Source organism: Hakea prostrata, chromosome 2 (genome assembly GCF_041222555.1).
Source record: "Hakea prostrata isolate BN-2017 chromosome 2, UWA_Hpros_2, whole genome shotgun sequence".
Classification (NCBI taxonomy): Eukaryota; Viridiplantae; Streptophyta; class Magnoliopsida; order Proteales; family Proteaceae; genus Hakea; species Hakea prostrata.
In genome coordinates this window covers 23,638,823-23,654,901 of record NC_142601.1, presented here as the reverse complement: position 1 = coordinate 23,654,901, position 16,079 = coordinate 23,638,823, and the positions used below count along the sequence as shown (strand labels likewise).

Sequence of the window (16,079 nt, the reverse complement as noted above, 5' to 3'; positions counted from 1 at the left end):
CAATGACTATTTTATCCTTATATATGACCCATGTGCATATGTACTTGTAATTAGTATTATGTATAAATATAAATCAATGTCTTCAGTAGTAGATACATTTCATTTCTAAAATCACTACTAATAGTTTTTAACCCATCTTTTGTTTCTTGAAGCAAGAAATATAAAAAATTATTTAAATTTTATAGTTATCTTTGAAGTATCAAAAGCCTGGCTTCAGCGATTTCCAAACCTATCCTTTGTGGTGGCATTCAAAGAACCCATTTACTTGCTAATTCCTCAACGCATCTCTTACGTTAGTTTGATATGACAACATTCACCCCAGTGGTAACTTTGTGTCTGTGGTTCCAATAACAAGAAATCTATCCAGTTGAACGGGAAATAAGTGGGATAATATTCTCCACTACAAAGAACACACAGCCCTTTCAAAGTTTGGTTTGCGTCTACGTCCAACATTAGGTGGACTAAAAAAGGCTTGAAAATGGATGACAATTAAACCAAAATTTAAACCGGTTTCTTAACTCAAAAATCCACTTATATATATATACCAAATAAATTGAGTGGTAAAGATTCATGTTTCTCAGTGGAGAGGTCTTGGGTTTGACCTGTGCAGATGGCATTTCATTTCTAGTATTAAAAAAACACCAATACCAAAAAAATGATAATAATAAACAATAATATATATACTTTTTCTATCTGATATTTAGCATGATAAAATGGTATGAGATAAATATGTATCTGATTTTTTATCTACACCATACTAAATATCGATTCCATATTGAATTGACACCCTTAGCCAAGGGTTTTATTTTTTTAGTTTTCAAAGATAGCCAAGTGAAGCATCAACCGTGATCCACTCAATTTTAGATAATTGGATTCTTATGGACCACCCAAGGATATGACATGAGCAAATACTAGCTATTTAGTTATTATAGAGAAGATATTCTTTTAATAAAATGCTAAGAATTTGGCATTTTATAGAAGTATTTTGTATTAGAAGCAAAAAGCGAAAAAAGTAATACAAGGAGTCTTTAAATCACATATGTCTTGCTTCCACTCTTCTATTCCCACATGATTGCCATGAAAGTTCCTTCTCAACCACTGTTTTTGCTTTCTTCTCTCTTCTATTTTCTCTTCTTCATTACATGTGCTTCTGCAGGAAGAGAAACACTGAAAACACCAAGGCTTGGTGTGGTTGATAGGTTGTCAAGTGTGAAGAACCATGGTGGTGATGTTACTGCTGCTCCCATCAAACCTTCCTCTACTTCCAGTGATTTGAAGGCTTTTTTCTACACGCAAACGCTTGATCATTTCAACTATCAACCTGAAAGCTATAGAACTTTTCAACAAAAATATGTGGTTAATCTGAAGTACTGGGGTGGTGCCAATTCCAGTGCTCCAATCTTTGCTTATCTGGGAGAAGAATCTCCTTTGGATGAAGATCTTGATTTTATTGGTTTTCTCAATGAAAACGCTCCTCAATTCCAGGCTCTTATATTGTATATAGAGGTAAAGCTCTCTCTCTCTCTCTCTCTCTCTCTCTCTCTCTCTCTCTCTCTCTGTATGTGTGATTACTTATTGTCATGGCTAAGGTAGGGTGGTTGGTGTTTCTTAACAGCACCGATACTATGGAAAATCAATCCCTTTCAGATCAAGGGAAGAAGCATTCCAAAACGCAAGCACGCTTGGGTACTTCAGTTCTTCCCAAGCTTTAGCAGATTATGCTGAGCTGATTATTGATTTGAAGAAAAATTTATCTGCAGAAGCTAGTCCTGTTATTGTCTTTGGAGGATCTTATGGTGGAAGTATGTGATTAGAATTAGCTAGCCACATATAATTTCTCATTTCTCATTTAGCACTAATCAAATCTCTTAATTTCATGATTAATTTCACAGGATTATCTTTTCTTTATCTATCTTTCAGTGCTCGCATCATGGTTTAGACTAAAATATCCTCATGTTGCTTATGGAGCACTTGCATCATCAGCACCCATTCTCTACTTTGATGACATCACCCCTGAAGATGGATATTACTCTATTGTCACCAAGGATTTCAGGGTATATAAACACAAAAATCTCATATTAGAGGAACTAATTAATGATCTCTACTGAGTTTTAATTAATTAACCTTGTTAGGGTGGTGGTGCAGGAAGCCAGTGAGATTTGCTACAATACAATTAGACAATTGTGGTCAGAAATAGACAAAGTTGCTTCCCTAGCAGATGGTCTTATTAATCTCAGCCAAAAATTCAAGACTTGCTCGTAATGAACCAAGCCAGATTATTATTATATTTTACTTTTTTTTCCAATAAAGAAGGTGGTTCAAATCTTAATGTTAGTATTGTTTCTGTTGATTCGTTCGATCTTCTGTAGCACATTGAATGCATCTTCTGATCTGAAGTACTACTTAGAGAGTACATATGCTTCTGCTGCTCAATATAATCGTCCTCCGGGCTATCCAGTTTCAAAGATTTGCAGAGGAATCGATGAAGCATCCGAAGGAACTGATATTCTAAGTCGAGCATTTGCAGGTTTGGTTGCTTATAGAGGAGAAAAATCATGCTATGATATAAATGAATTCAACAAGCCATCTGAAACAAATGAGGGGTGGGGTTGGCAGGTAATACTTTCCAACTCCAAATAAAATTAATTCTTCTAAAATTGAAACTTAATATAAAATAAAATAATTTATCTTAATGGTTGATGGTTTATCTTGGTTTAGAGATGCAGTGAGATGGTAATGCGAATCGGCCAAGATAACAATACCATGTTTCCACTTGCACCGTTCAACCTCAGTAGCTTCATAGAAGACTGTAAGAATAAATATGGTGTGAGCCCTCGGCCTCATTGGATCACAACTCAGTTTGGTGGTCATGTAAGTCTTAATAATTACTCAATAATCACTAGCTAATATATTCTTTTGCAAGCTAATTACTTGCTAATTAAGTTTGTTTAAAGATGTGTTCTTCGTTACTTGTAGGATCTAATGATGAATGGGTAAAAACTTGCAGAACATTAAACAGGTTCTTAAGCGGTTTGGAAGCAACATCATATTCTCAAATGGACTGAGAGACCCATATAGCAGTGGAGGGTAGGATATTTATAGTGTTTTTATTTTTTATTTTTTTTATCGAATGGATCCTTAGTTCTCTATATATATGTATTACCAATTTGTTTGAGAATTCAACTTTTCTTCTGTCTTGTCATCAACAGGGTGCTGGAAAACATTTCTTCTAGTTTAGTTGCTGTTCATACAAAAAATGGTACATCTTCAACCTCATTTATTGTTGTCTTAATTAAAGCCAAGAATATTTACTTATTAATAGGTAAACTATGTTTCAGCCAACGCAGATTCGTTCTAGTAGTTGAAACCAACACCTCTTAATGAAGAGGTCGTGGGTTTGAATCTCATTGAGGCGTATTAATATCCCCATTCTTGGCTTAATAAAGGCCTTTTGTACCAAAAACAAAAAAAAAAAAAAAAAAAAAAAAAAAAAAAAACCACATTTCATGGAGAAAAAATCATGAGTGAAATTTTTTTTTTGTACCCAACTATTTGCAGGGTCTCATTGCTTGGATATAGTTAAATCATCACCAGAAGACCCAGAGTGGCTAGTGGAGCAAAGAAAGATTGAGATCAGAATAATTGCTAGATGGCTAGTGCAGTATGTTGTGGATCCTACAACAAAAGCATTGTAGGACCAAAATTGCATCTCTCAAGATCTGGAAAAAGAATGGTTATGGTCAAATATGATTGTTGTTTGGAACTTTAAACAATGATGCACATGTTGAATGGAGGTTTTCTTTATTGCGTACAGTCTCTGGGTCACTTTCTCCTTTCTTTCTCATTTTTTTTCAATTTATACACCAAAGAATCCTTAACTTATTCATTCTTTTCCTTCAATAAGAGAAACTTTCTTCACTAATAAGAGTGAAAAACCAAAGCAACACGGCCCCCTTCCCTAGCGTCTCTTTTACTATACATTGAAGAGGAATGCCCACTTTTGAACACAGACAAGATAAATCTCCCTAAATATATGATAGCAAGCGATCAAGAGAGAGGAAGCGGACTCTCTTCTTAAAATGGAGTCCTTATAAGTAGATAAGATTGTTGAATGTGTGGTTTACTTATTTTATTTATAGCTAAAACAGAAACCAATCCCTTAATTGCAAAGTTAAAAGGTTGTGATTGGGGTGGGGTGAGGTTTTAGGCCAGATCCCTATGTGTGTAGTAACCAATTCTTTAATTGCAAGAGAGCTCTAATGGTTGCAAGCTGCCCGATGTTGGGGCCATGAGTGTTTTATGTTGGAATTGTCGAGGATTTGATCACCCTTAATGGTTTAGTACCTTGTGTGCACTAATGTGCATCACCATATCAATCTGGCATAGTCATTCTTGTTAGCTCAATCAAAATAAATTTACGCAAATGATTCTATTGGTAAAAATGAAATCTAAAACGAGGTAAAAAAGAATATAAAAGTTGGTTAAAATTATCTCTGCCTATATTGAAATGAGAATTGTTTCACTATCAATGAAAAATAGGATTATAATAATTTATGTTCCACCCCTCTCATTCTGAATTAAAGAACCCTCAAACCTCAGTACATAGGTATGGCCAAAAAAAATAAACCCTCCACATAAATTTTTCAGTCAACCTACATAAACCCAGAAGATTATTCACCAATCAGATTGGTGAAGTGAACTATCTCAATTGGTATATTCTATAAACATATAGGATCTACTTATGTCTTAGGATACTAATGAAATCTTAAGCACTGGTTGAAAAATGAGTCTAGATCGTCTTCCTCGACAGGTATTGACCACAAATTACAGGGGACCCATAGGATTAAGGGAATTCGGTTTATTTTTTTAAATAGTTTATTAGTTTTTACTTATGAGCTCCACATAATTTGTAGTTGTAATGCCATCGGAGGAGTAGTGCTTCCCATCAGGGACATGAAAAATGGGTTCTAATTAATCAAGTTCTCATTGTTGTTAATTCACTAGGCATGGAAATTTTTTTAAATTTTATATGTAAGGATAAAATAGTAAAATCGAAACGATACGGACTGATACGCACACGCGCATGGATTACTAGAGCATGCCAAACAAAGCTGCCCGTGAAAATTTATTCCTTTACAGGAAATAATCGAACCAACTGGTCCAACTGTGTTTTGGTTTTGTGTGGTTGAGAATCAAACAACCCATTTTGGTCCCAAACCAACACTTCTAATTTTCAACGCGTCACTTATAGTTCCTGGTATTAATGAGACTAGATTCCCTCAATGGTGACTTTGTGGAGATGAGATTCGGTTTTATGTTTGCCAGCTTGAAGCTACTGCCTACTACCACCATTGCCTGGTCTAAACAGAATATTCTACCAACCAACGGCTTTCAATATCTGAAAAACTAGCCCGGTTCGACCGAAAATGATTGGTAATATTCCTTCCAAGCAACAGATTAACACTTTCAAATTTGGTTTGCGCCTACGTCCCACAATAAGTGAACCCAACTGAAAAACAAATTAAATATAAACCGGGTTCTTTAGCTTTGAAATTTACTAACTAAACCGCGGTCAAACCAAGATTACAGAAGTCAACGGGTCAAAAGAATCATCAACTATGGTCAACCATTTTAGATTAGTATTCCTTGGACCGCCCAACCATTTATCACTAAAGGAAGATATTTTAATAAGAGTATGAGAAAGTAGAGAACTTTATATATAGGGAGTGAATCCCTAATTCATACATGTTTGGACAAATGTCTATGGAAGCTCCTCCTCATTCACTGCTTTTGTTTTCTTCTCTGTTCATCCATTTTCTCTTCTTCATAACATGTGTTTCTGCAGCAACAGGAAAATCAAGTATACCAAGGCTTGGTGTGGTTGATAGATTATCCTGGTTGAAGAACCATGATGATGTTTGTTGGGGTAATTGTATTACAAATTCTTCAAACATATAAAAGTGAAATTGCAATACAATTGAGAGATGAAGATCTTTAGCAAATTTGAAAAGCTTGAAGTAGCAACCGAACGGACCACTAATTGATGAGGTTGAGTCACACCTTGATGCTGTCTTTAAGGTAATTGATGCACCCTACTACCAAGGGTTCTTCGCACCACCACCTCCAAGATAAAGCAACCTCCAACTAGAATATGAGATAGTTCTTCTAGTCCCTTCAAGGAGCCAAAAGCTAGAGCACAACACTTAGACAACTCAAGAAAAAAATGAACTTTGTAAAACAAATAATGTGAGTGAGGAGAGTCACAATAGCCCACAATATGCAAGGAAGGATTGGGTTTATATAGGCCCAAACCACACCTCCCCACAAGGGGAGAATCAATTCTCTACTAATGGAGAATCAATGGTTTGTCCCTCCTCCACTAATGTGAATAAACCCCCTTGACCTAACCTCCCCACTACTTGGGGAAGTAACTCTCATATTCACTTCCTTGGAATGAATAGGCTTTAACCCATTCAAAGACCTTAACCCCCACTCATGGTAATGGCCATGAATGGTCATGAAGTTGAAATGAGAAATAAAGGTCAAGAGTTAGAATTTGAGTAATTCCACCATTCAAGTTAGCCCACCTCATCACCATGATCAAGACCTTTAAGACCCATGACCAATGTCATGAAGAGCCTCATAACCAAAGCCATGAAGGGCCTCCTTTAACCAAGGTCATGAAGGGCCTCCTTTACTCATGGTGCCTCATTACCACCCTTACCTCATGGTGCCTCATTACCACCCTTACCTCAAGGGTCCCACACACAAACAAAATAAAAGAAATGCAAAAACTAATTTTGAAACTTAATATATAGATAATATAGATTTTAATAAAAAACCTAACAATCCCCCACAAGTTTCAAAATTGCAAAAAAGGACTCGTGTTGTGACTTTATTAGACACTAAAAGACACATCGTTGTAGGTGTCTTTCGGACTTGAACCTACACTAGGTCTAATGAGTCGCACTACAAAGTACAGGTAGAGTCAGACTCCTTGAACCTTTCCTCATTAGTGTAGCTGACCGCCCCATCATCCATGTCCTAAAGGTTGACTTTTGGAGCTACCTTTTACACTACACATTGGACTTTTGAACCGGCCATGTCCCTTATCTTGGATTCATGAATGTTTAGAGCACTCGCCTATAAGTTCTCATTAGTGGCGGCCAAACCACCTACATCCACTTAGGTTAGTCTCCCGATGTGCACCACAACTAACACACCCCCACATTCCTTGGGATTAGACTAATTAAGAGCTTCGCTCAACCTTACCCTTGTAGTAGTACTATTACCTTCATCTACACCCTAGAATGGAATAATTATAAATGGTAGTATTGAACCGGTCTTCCCATGACTTCGTTTGTACCCCTTGAACCTAATTCAGGTATTTAGCCTCTTCACATAGGTAGGGTATCCATTATGTGACCTGAGGATTAGGCATTAACCCCATTCTTGTAGATGCAATACACAAGTTTTTGACAGACATAGCCTTTGTGAACATGTCAGCTTGATTCCTTTCTGACTTCACATAATCGATAGCTATCATTCCTTCATCTATGTCTTGTCGCACAAGATTGTGTCTAAGGCGTATATGCCTCCTTTTACCATTGTACACCTTATTCTTGGCTAAGTGAATAGCCGCTTGGTTATCACAATGTAGTGATACCGATGGCGTCGGTTTTTCCCACAATGGTATATCTGCCATTAAACTTCTAAGCCATTCGGCTTCTATTCCTGCCTTCTCTAAAGCTATGAACTCAGCTTCCATGGTAGAACCTGTTCCACATGATTGCTTTGTGGACTTCCAAGAGATTGCACCACCTGCTAGTGTAAACACATACCCACTAGTGGGTAAGGATTCGTTTGTATCCGAAATCCAATTAGCATCGCAATACCCTTCTAAAACTGTTGGCTTACCACTATAGTGTAAACTATAGTCTATAGTACCTTTTAGGTACCTTAGTAATCTATCAATTGCACTCCAATGCTCTTTACTTGGATTTTGAGTATGTTGACTCAACTTTCCTACCGCAAGAGCAATATCTGGACGTGTACAATTCATGAGATATGAAACTGAACCAATGATTTGTGCATACCTTTTCTGGTTCACTGGTTCACCCAAGTTCCTTTTCAAATGACATCCCACCTCAAAAGGTGTTTTGACTACTGAAAGTTCATGGTAGCCATACTTTGTAAGTATGTTTTCCACATAACGAGCTTGACATAGTGAAATACAATTCCCTTGCTTGATGATCTTGATCCCAAGAATCATATCAGCTTCCCCTAAGTCTTTTGTGTTAAAATTAGACATCAAAATATGCTTAGTTTGATTCACTACTGCCAAGCTCGTCCCCATTATCAACATATCATCTACGTATAGTAGAATAAATACGCCTTTACCACCGTGAAACTTGCTATATAAGCACCTTTCGGCATTGTTGATGATAAAGCCATTTGAAATTAGAGCCTTGTCTAATTTTTCATGCCATTGCTTAGGCGCTTGCTTCAATCCATATAAGGATTTTCTAAGCTTGCAAACTTTTTGCTCTTGTCCTTTTACAATACAACCTTCTGGTTGTTTTATGTAAACTTCCTCTTCTAAATCACCATTTAGAAAAGCAGTTTTTACATCCATTTGATGGATGACCAAGTTATGTATTGACGCAATTGCCAACATAACTCTTATTGAGGCAATTCTTGACACAGGGGCAAATGTGTCAAAATAATCGATGTTTGGTTTTTGCCCGTATAGTAAGTTTCAAAGTCACCTTACTTTTTCCCATAAGAGGGGCACTTTGGGAGTTTCCCATAAATACCTTTTCATCATTTGAGCCCATGGAATAGGAGGAAAACATCTTAAGATCACCACAGATATGTCTTGTAGCACCGCTATCCAACACCCAATCCTTTGGTTTTTCAACCAAATTGGCTTCTGTGATCATAGCTACAAACACATCATCTTCAACTAGGTTCACCTTTTCAACTTTTTTCTTCTTGAACCTACAATCTTTCTTAAAATGGCCAACCTTTCCACAAACAAAACAAGTCAGTTTCTTCTTCTTAGAAGACTCATCATATTCTTGATGACTTTTCCTCTTCTTGTTTTGCTTGTTGGTTTCCACCAAGTTCGCTTTTAGGCGACTTTCTCCAAGGTCTTTTTCACCTTTGTCTTTGAACCGGTTCCTTTCTTCAATCTTGATCCTTACAACCAACTGGTCTAAGGTCAATCCTGTCTTCTTATGTTTCATAAACATCTTGAAAGCATTCCATGAAGGTGGAAGTTTCTCAATCAAGGCATCGGTTACAAATTCTTCAGGTAAGACCATTTTCTCTTTTGCTAGCTTCCCAACCACAATTTGAAATAAATCAATTTGGGTTGATATTGTGTCACTATCTTTCATAGTAAAATTTAGAAAGCTAGCCACCAAGTATTTCTTTGAACCAGCATCTTCAAGAGAATACTTTTTAACCAAAGCATCCCAAATCGAATAAGCATATTCTAATGAACTATACACATGGTATAAGTCATTAGATAATGCATTCAGAATTCGATTCTTGCATTGGTAGTCCGCTTGAATCCAAGCCACCCTTTTGCCCTCCTTAACAGGATCAATACTTTTTTCTGGCATGGGTTCAGTCAAGGCAAATGCCACCCCAATTTGGGTTAAGGGAAATAGCAACATTTGCCTCCACCTTTTGAAGTTTTGACCTCCAAACTGTTCGATTTTTTCGAACTCAGTGACAATCCTCATCTTACCCAAATCCGGGATAAGATCTGTCACTGTTGGAATTACATTAGTGGGGATTGAATCATGAGTAGCAAGGAATGGATATCTCATACCATCTATGGCAACGAAAGTGTCGTCACCTTGTTTGTTGACATTACCTTCAACGGTATTGTTTGAAGGATCTCCTCCGGTGTTAATTCCATCAACAACCTCAATGTTGTTGTCTCCGTCTTTGTTGAAGTCGCCATCTCCAAGACTTGCCATTGGATCTTCCAAATTCAATTACCTTAAACTTGTTGGGGTAATTGTATTACAAATTCTTCAAACATATAAAAGTGAAATTGCAATACAATTGAGAGATGAAGATCTTTAGCAAATTTGAAGAGCTTGAAGTAGCAACCGAACGGACCACTGATTGATGAGGTTGAGTCACACCTTGATGCTGTCTTTAAGGTAATTGATGCACCCTACTACCAAGGGTTCTTCGCACCACCACCTCCAAGATAAAGCAACCTCCAACTAGAAGATGAGGTAGTTCTTCTAGTCCCTTCAAGGAGCCAAAAGCTAGAGCACAACACTTAGACAACTCAAGAAAGAAATGAACTTTGTAAAACAAATAATGTGAGTGAGGAGAGTCACAATAGCCCACAATATGCAAGGAAGGATTGGGTTTATATAGGCCCAAACCACACCTCCCCACAAGGGGAGAATCAATTCTCTACTAATGGAGAATCAATGGTTTGTCCCTCCTCCACTAATGTGAATAAACCCCCTTGACCTAACCTCCCCACTACTTGGGGAAGTAACTCTCATATTCACTTCCTTGGAATGAATAGGCTTTAACCCATTCAAAGACCTTAACCCCCACTCATGGTAATGGCCATGAATGGTCATGAAGTTGAAATGAGAAATAAAGGTCAAGAGTTAGAATTTGAGTAATTCCACCATTCAAGTTAGCCCACCTCATCACCATGATCAAGACCTTTAAGACCCATGACCAATGTCATGAAGAGCCTCATAACCAAAGCCATGAAGGGCCTCCTTTAACCAAGGTCATGAAGGGCCTCCTTTACTCATGGTGCCTCATTACCACCCTTACCTCATGGTGCCTCATTACCACCCTTACCTCAAGGGTCCCACACACAAACAAAATAAAAGAAATGCAAAAACTAATTTTGAAACTTAATATATAGATAATATAGATTTTAATAAAAAACCTAACAATGTTGCTGTTGCTGCTGCTGCCACCAGCAAACCTTCCTCTTCTTCCAGTGATTTGAAGACCTTTTTCTATACACAAACGCTCGACCATTTCAATTATCAACCAGAAAGCTATAGAAGCTTTCAACAGAAGTATGTGGTCAGTTTTAAGTACTGGGGTGGTGCCAATTCTAGTGCTCCAATCTTTGCTTATCTCGGAGAAGAATCTCCTTTGGATCAAGATCTTGAAGTTATTGGCTTTCTTAATGAAAATGCACCTCAATTCAAGGCTCTTTTATTGTATATAGAGGTAACTCTCTCCCTCTTTTTCTCTCTGCTGTGAAATTAATGACTATTGTCATGGCTAAGCATTGTGGGGAAGACTAATTCTTAACATACGAAATGTTCTGTGGACATCCGGGGGGCTAAACATGTCTAGATAACTATTTTTGACATTGGCTTTTTACACCACAGACTTGGATCTTGTTCAGAATTTCGAGTTCTTTGAAATGACTGGTAGTCGATCAGCCTTAAATAATTTGGAGGTTCAATGTTGTTTTGATATTTTTGCCCATTGAAGGGTAGAAGGGCATTTCAGTCATTTTTCTTGAAGTAGGGTTTTTCACCTTAACTATATATAGTCTCTTAATAGGATTGAGAGGGATAGAAAAATGACTAGCTTGTGACTCTATTTATCTATTTCTCGAAAAACCATATCTATTTAGCCGTGGATATAACCTTTGGGTGGACTACATAAAATCATGTTTCATGTGTTTGTGTGGACAAATTTTTTAAATTTCCTTTCTTTCCACTTTTTTGAAACTTTCCCTATAGTTTTCTTTCCATGCGTGAAATATCAGCACTTGACCCCCAAATTTTTTTGAAATTTCTCCATTCCCTTATCGAAAGTTTGTAAATTTCCTTTTAACCTTCTTTCCATGTGTGAAATATAGTACTTAGGCCCTTGATTGGAGAAAATTTAATGATAATGATAATGGGTAAAAAATTTATTGTGTTCTATTTGAAATGCCGGTACTTGGCCCTTGGAAGTTAAATCCTGGCTCCACCACTGTGTGTTTGCTTTCATTTTATAACACTGAGGTGGAAGGATTGATGTTTGCTTACAGCACCGCTACTATGGAAAATCAATCCCTTTTGGGTCACGGAAAGAAGCCTTCCAGAACGCAAGCACACTTGGCTACTTCAGTTCTTCCCAAGCTTTAGCAGATTATGCAGAAGTGATTATTAATCTGAAGAAAAATTTATCTGCAGAAGCCTGTCCTGTTATTGTCTTCGGAGCATCTTATGGTGGAAGTATGTCATTAGCAACACATAATCCTTCGTTTAACACTTAATGAGTCTTAGTTTCGTCATTTCATGAGATTCTTAGTTCCATTTTCTTTCTTTTTCAGTGCTTGCATCATGGTTTAGACTGAAATATCCTCATGTTGCTTATGGAGCACTTGCATCGTCAGCACCAATTCTTTACTTTGATGACATCGTCCCTGAAAATGGATACTTCTCTATTGTCACCAAGGATTTCAGAGTATGTAAACATGCACAGAAACTCCTGTTAGAAGAAATAATTAACGATCTCTAACTGGTATTTTCTCCTGGTGATGGTGGTGGTGCAGGAAATGAGTGAGAATTGCTACAATACAATTAGGCAAGTGTGGTCTGAAATAGACAAGGTTGCTTCCCAAGCCGATGGTCTTAATTTTCTCAGCGAAAGGTTCAAGACTTGCTCGTAAGTAGTCAAAGCTCAAATCTGTATATTTTTTTCCTCTCAAAGAATGGTTTGTGGTTTATCTGATAATGATAAACTTGTGTTCGCTGGTTTTGTTTCTAGCAAATTGAACACATCTTTTGAACTGAAGGACTACTTAGAAGATACATATTCTGCAGCTGCACAATATAATATGCCTCCATATTATCCAGTTTCAAGGATTTGCAGAGGAATCGATCAAGCATCTGAAGGAACCAATATTCTAAGTCGGGCATTTGCAGGTCTGGTTGCTTATCAGGGAAACCGGTCATGCTATGATACAACTGCATTCTACGATTCAGCTGAAACAGCTGAAGGTTGGAATTGGCAGGTAACTCTTTTTAACTACAAATGAATTTGTATCTTTTGTAGTTATGCTCTAATATCGACTCGGCATCAAAATAGTAGTTAACAACAGAAAATGTTTAGGGTAAGGTGTCCTGAAATTATGCTATATACTTACGTATAATGCATGGTTGCCTGCTTTAGGGCTGTAACAAGGACAGACAGAGCCAGGCTCTTCCTAAACCAATTGCAGCCCTGAATGCTCTTAACCAGAGGTGGACCCACAGTTTTTTTTTTAAATTATATTATCTTTTTAAATTCTTTTTTTAAATTTTCAGTTTTTTCTCTTCTCATACGTGAAATATTACTATTTGTCCCCCTCAATATTGAAAACAAAAAATAATAGATATAAGGGATAATTACTATTGCCCCCTTTACTTTGATTTTATTACTATTGTATCCCCTGTACTTTTCAAAATTACTAATCCAACCTTTAACTTTGTCTACAATTACTATTGCCCCCTTACCGTTAAGTTCCTTTAGTTTACTGATGATGTGGCATCTTTATATTTTCCCAAAAACCTCAAAATACCTTTATACTTATCTCTTTACTTATCTACCCTTTTGTCAATTTACAGTAGTACCCTTAATTAATTGTGGAGAAAAAAGTAACTATAATTTGTTATTAAAAAAAAAAACCACTAAATAAAGAAATAATGACTGAATAAAACTCAAATAAAAACCAAAGAAGAAGGAAAATCGAATTCAACTCAAATTGGAAATTGAATATCACTGAAAATATTTTTAAAGTAAATGAAATTTAGTGAAAGTGGGATACCAAATTAGATTTGTATTTTTCTCATTTCTTTAATTCAAAATAAATAAAGTTTAGTGAAGGCGGGAAACCAAATCGGATTTGGATTTTGCCCATTTTTTTAATTCAAAATAAATGAAGCTTGGTGAAGGCGGGAAACCAAATCGGATTTGGATTTTGTCCATTTCTTTAATTCAAAATAAATGAAGTTTAGTGAAGGTGGGAAACCAAATCAGAATTGGATTTTGTCGATTTTATTAATTCAAAATAAATGAAGTTTAGGGTAAAGTTGACATTTAATTTTGTTTTTATAAATGGGGTAACATTGTCTTTTGATTTCTCAATTTTAATGAAGGGCAAATTAGACATTACATATTCAAACTTAACGGTTACTTAACACCGTTATAAGGAAGGGGGGCAACAGTAATTTTATAAAGAACAGGGCTTTATTAGTAATAAAATCAAAGTACAGGGGGGCAACAGTAATTATCCCTAGATATAAATATCATTCATAATTAAAAACTAACTCCTCAATCTCTATTTATTATCCCTCTCTTCTCTTTCACCTTTTTTTTCTATTTATTCTCTTCTCTTTCTATAAATATGGGTTAAAAGAAATTTTTGAAAATAATTCTTATTAGATAGTAATTCAAAATGTTATTTCTAATTAGAAACTAACTCCTCAATTCCTGTTTATTTTCTTCTATTTTTTTTTTAATATTTCTTCTCTTTTCTTTTTATAAACATGGCTTAAGTAAAATTTGGAAAAAAGCCTTCCCCACAATTAAGTATTCATTTTCTTTCTCAATTTATTTATGATTTCTATTATTTTCATTTTTTATTTTTTTATTTGATTTTATATTCTCTATTTTTTCTGCAATTTTTGTTATTTGATATTATATTGTGAACAAAATATCTATAGTTAGTAAGTAGTTAACTACCATTGTCTTGCATCTTCTACCTAAAAAAAATAAATTTTGATTTGCATTTTTTTCTACCAAAGAAAACTTTGGTTTGCATCTAACTTTTTAGTGTTGAAATCATGTTATATATATATATATATATATATATATATATATATATATATATATATATATAATTGTTTTAATTTACTATATTTTGTTAAAAAAAAAATATCATCATCAATAATATACCTATTTTTTCAAATATATGTGGGCCCCACAAAATATGTATGGACTTATTCCTTAATATAATAAAATAATTGAGAAGTGGGACTCCTAATGGTTCATATAAGGGCCCACATTGCGAAAAAGCATTAGTGCTTCCCCAACGGGAAGGTTATCTGGACTTTCATTCTTCGGCCCCTCTCCCCAGTGTTGAATCATGGTTTCGCCCTTGCTCTTAACTTAGCCTATTCTAGCCCTAATGTTTAGAAGGCCTCAAATTTCTATCACTGACCCTGAATCCTGAAACCTGACGAACCAGTCAAACCCAAATCTTGCATTGATTGTCCTTGATTGGTTTGGGTCTTTATGATTGCCTTGTCCTACCAGACCTGGCCCTAGCTCTAGCAAATTTGACATAAATTTAAGCATGACTGTGTGCTTGTTGCTTGTAATTTCCGTCATTTTCGCCATTGTTAATTTTTTTCCCCTTTACTATTTATTTATTGATGTGAGACATGTCAAGTTTATGTTCTAATATATGCCATTAAGTTGGTTGTGATTTAAGGGTGCATGAGCCTGGCTTGTAGGAGAGTTTACTAACTGTGAACTCCTTAACATTATTTATAAATCTACTAGGTAGAAGCAATGGTTTGGATACTCTAAATTAGATATTCAGAATATAATGCATTAAGCAATCATTTTAAATCACAAACCCTAATATTATTATCTTAACTATTGATGGCTTATTTTCATCTAGACATGTAGTGAGATGGTAATGCCCATCGGCCGAGGTAGCAACGACACCATGTTCCCAGCTGCACCATTCAATTTCACTACCTACGTAAAAAACTGCATGGATTCATATGGTGTGAGTCCTCGGCCTCATTGGATCACAACTCAGTTTGGTGGTCACGTAAGTTTTAATTACTTAGGATGACTAACAAAACTTCCTTCTTCTTCCTTCTTCTTACAACTTCATTTCTGAGATTAATGGATTAAAACTGCAGGATGTTAAGTGTGTTCTTGAACGTTTTGGAAGCAACATCGTATTCTCCAATGGACTAAGAGACCCATATAGCATTGGGGGGGTTAGTAACTTACAGATAACATTTGATCCCCCAAGTCCTCTGTCCAGCTATGAGTCTTCAAGTCAAACTTGA

The 16,079-nt window shown here is 36.0% G+C and overlaps 2 protein-coding genes across 2 annotated transcripts; both read left to right on the top strand.

The window, feature by feature from the left end:
* The first annotated feature begins 1,004 nt into the window (after positions 1 to 1,004).
* On the top strand, positions 1,005 to 3,813 carry LOC149024110 (uncharacterized). The gene is made up of 9 exons (XM_089142888.1): positions 1,005 to 1,506; positions 1,616 to 1,802; positions 1,921 to 2,054; positions 2,146 to 2,258; positions 2,370 to 2,616; positions 2,719 to 2,871; positions 3,008 to 3,087; positions 3,210 to 3,259; positions 3,559 to 3,813. Exons 1-9 carry the CDS (start codon positions 1,069 to 1,071, stop codon positions 3,693 to 3,695), a joined length of 1,539 nt encoding a protein of 512 aa, XP_088999014.1. The 5' UTR covers positions 1,005 to 1,068; the 3' UTR covers positions 3,696 to 3,813.
* A 1,944-nt stretch (positions 3,814 to 5,757) lies between these two features.
* LOC149024109 (uncharacterized) lies at positions 5,758 to 16,079 on the top strand. The gene is made up of 9 exons (XM_089143416.1): positions 5,758 to 5,926; positions 9,638 to 9,701; positions 10,980 to 11,238; positions 12,056 to 12,242; positions 12,341 to 12,474; positions 12,563 to 12,675; positions 12,778 to 13,024; positions 15,677 to 15,832; positions 15,927 to 16,079. Exons 1-9 carry the CDS (start codon positions 5,758 to 5,760, stop codon positions 16,077 to 16,079), a joined length of 1,482 nt encoding a protein of 493 aa, XP_088999542.1.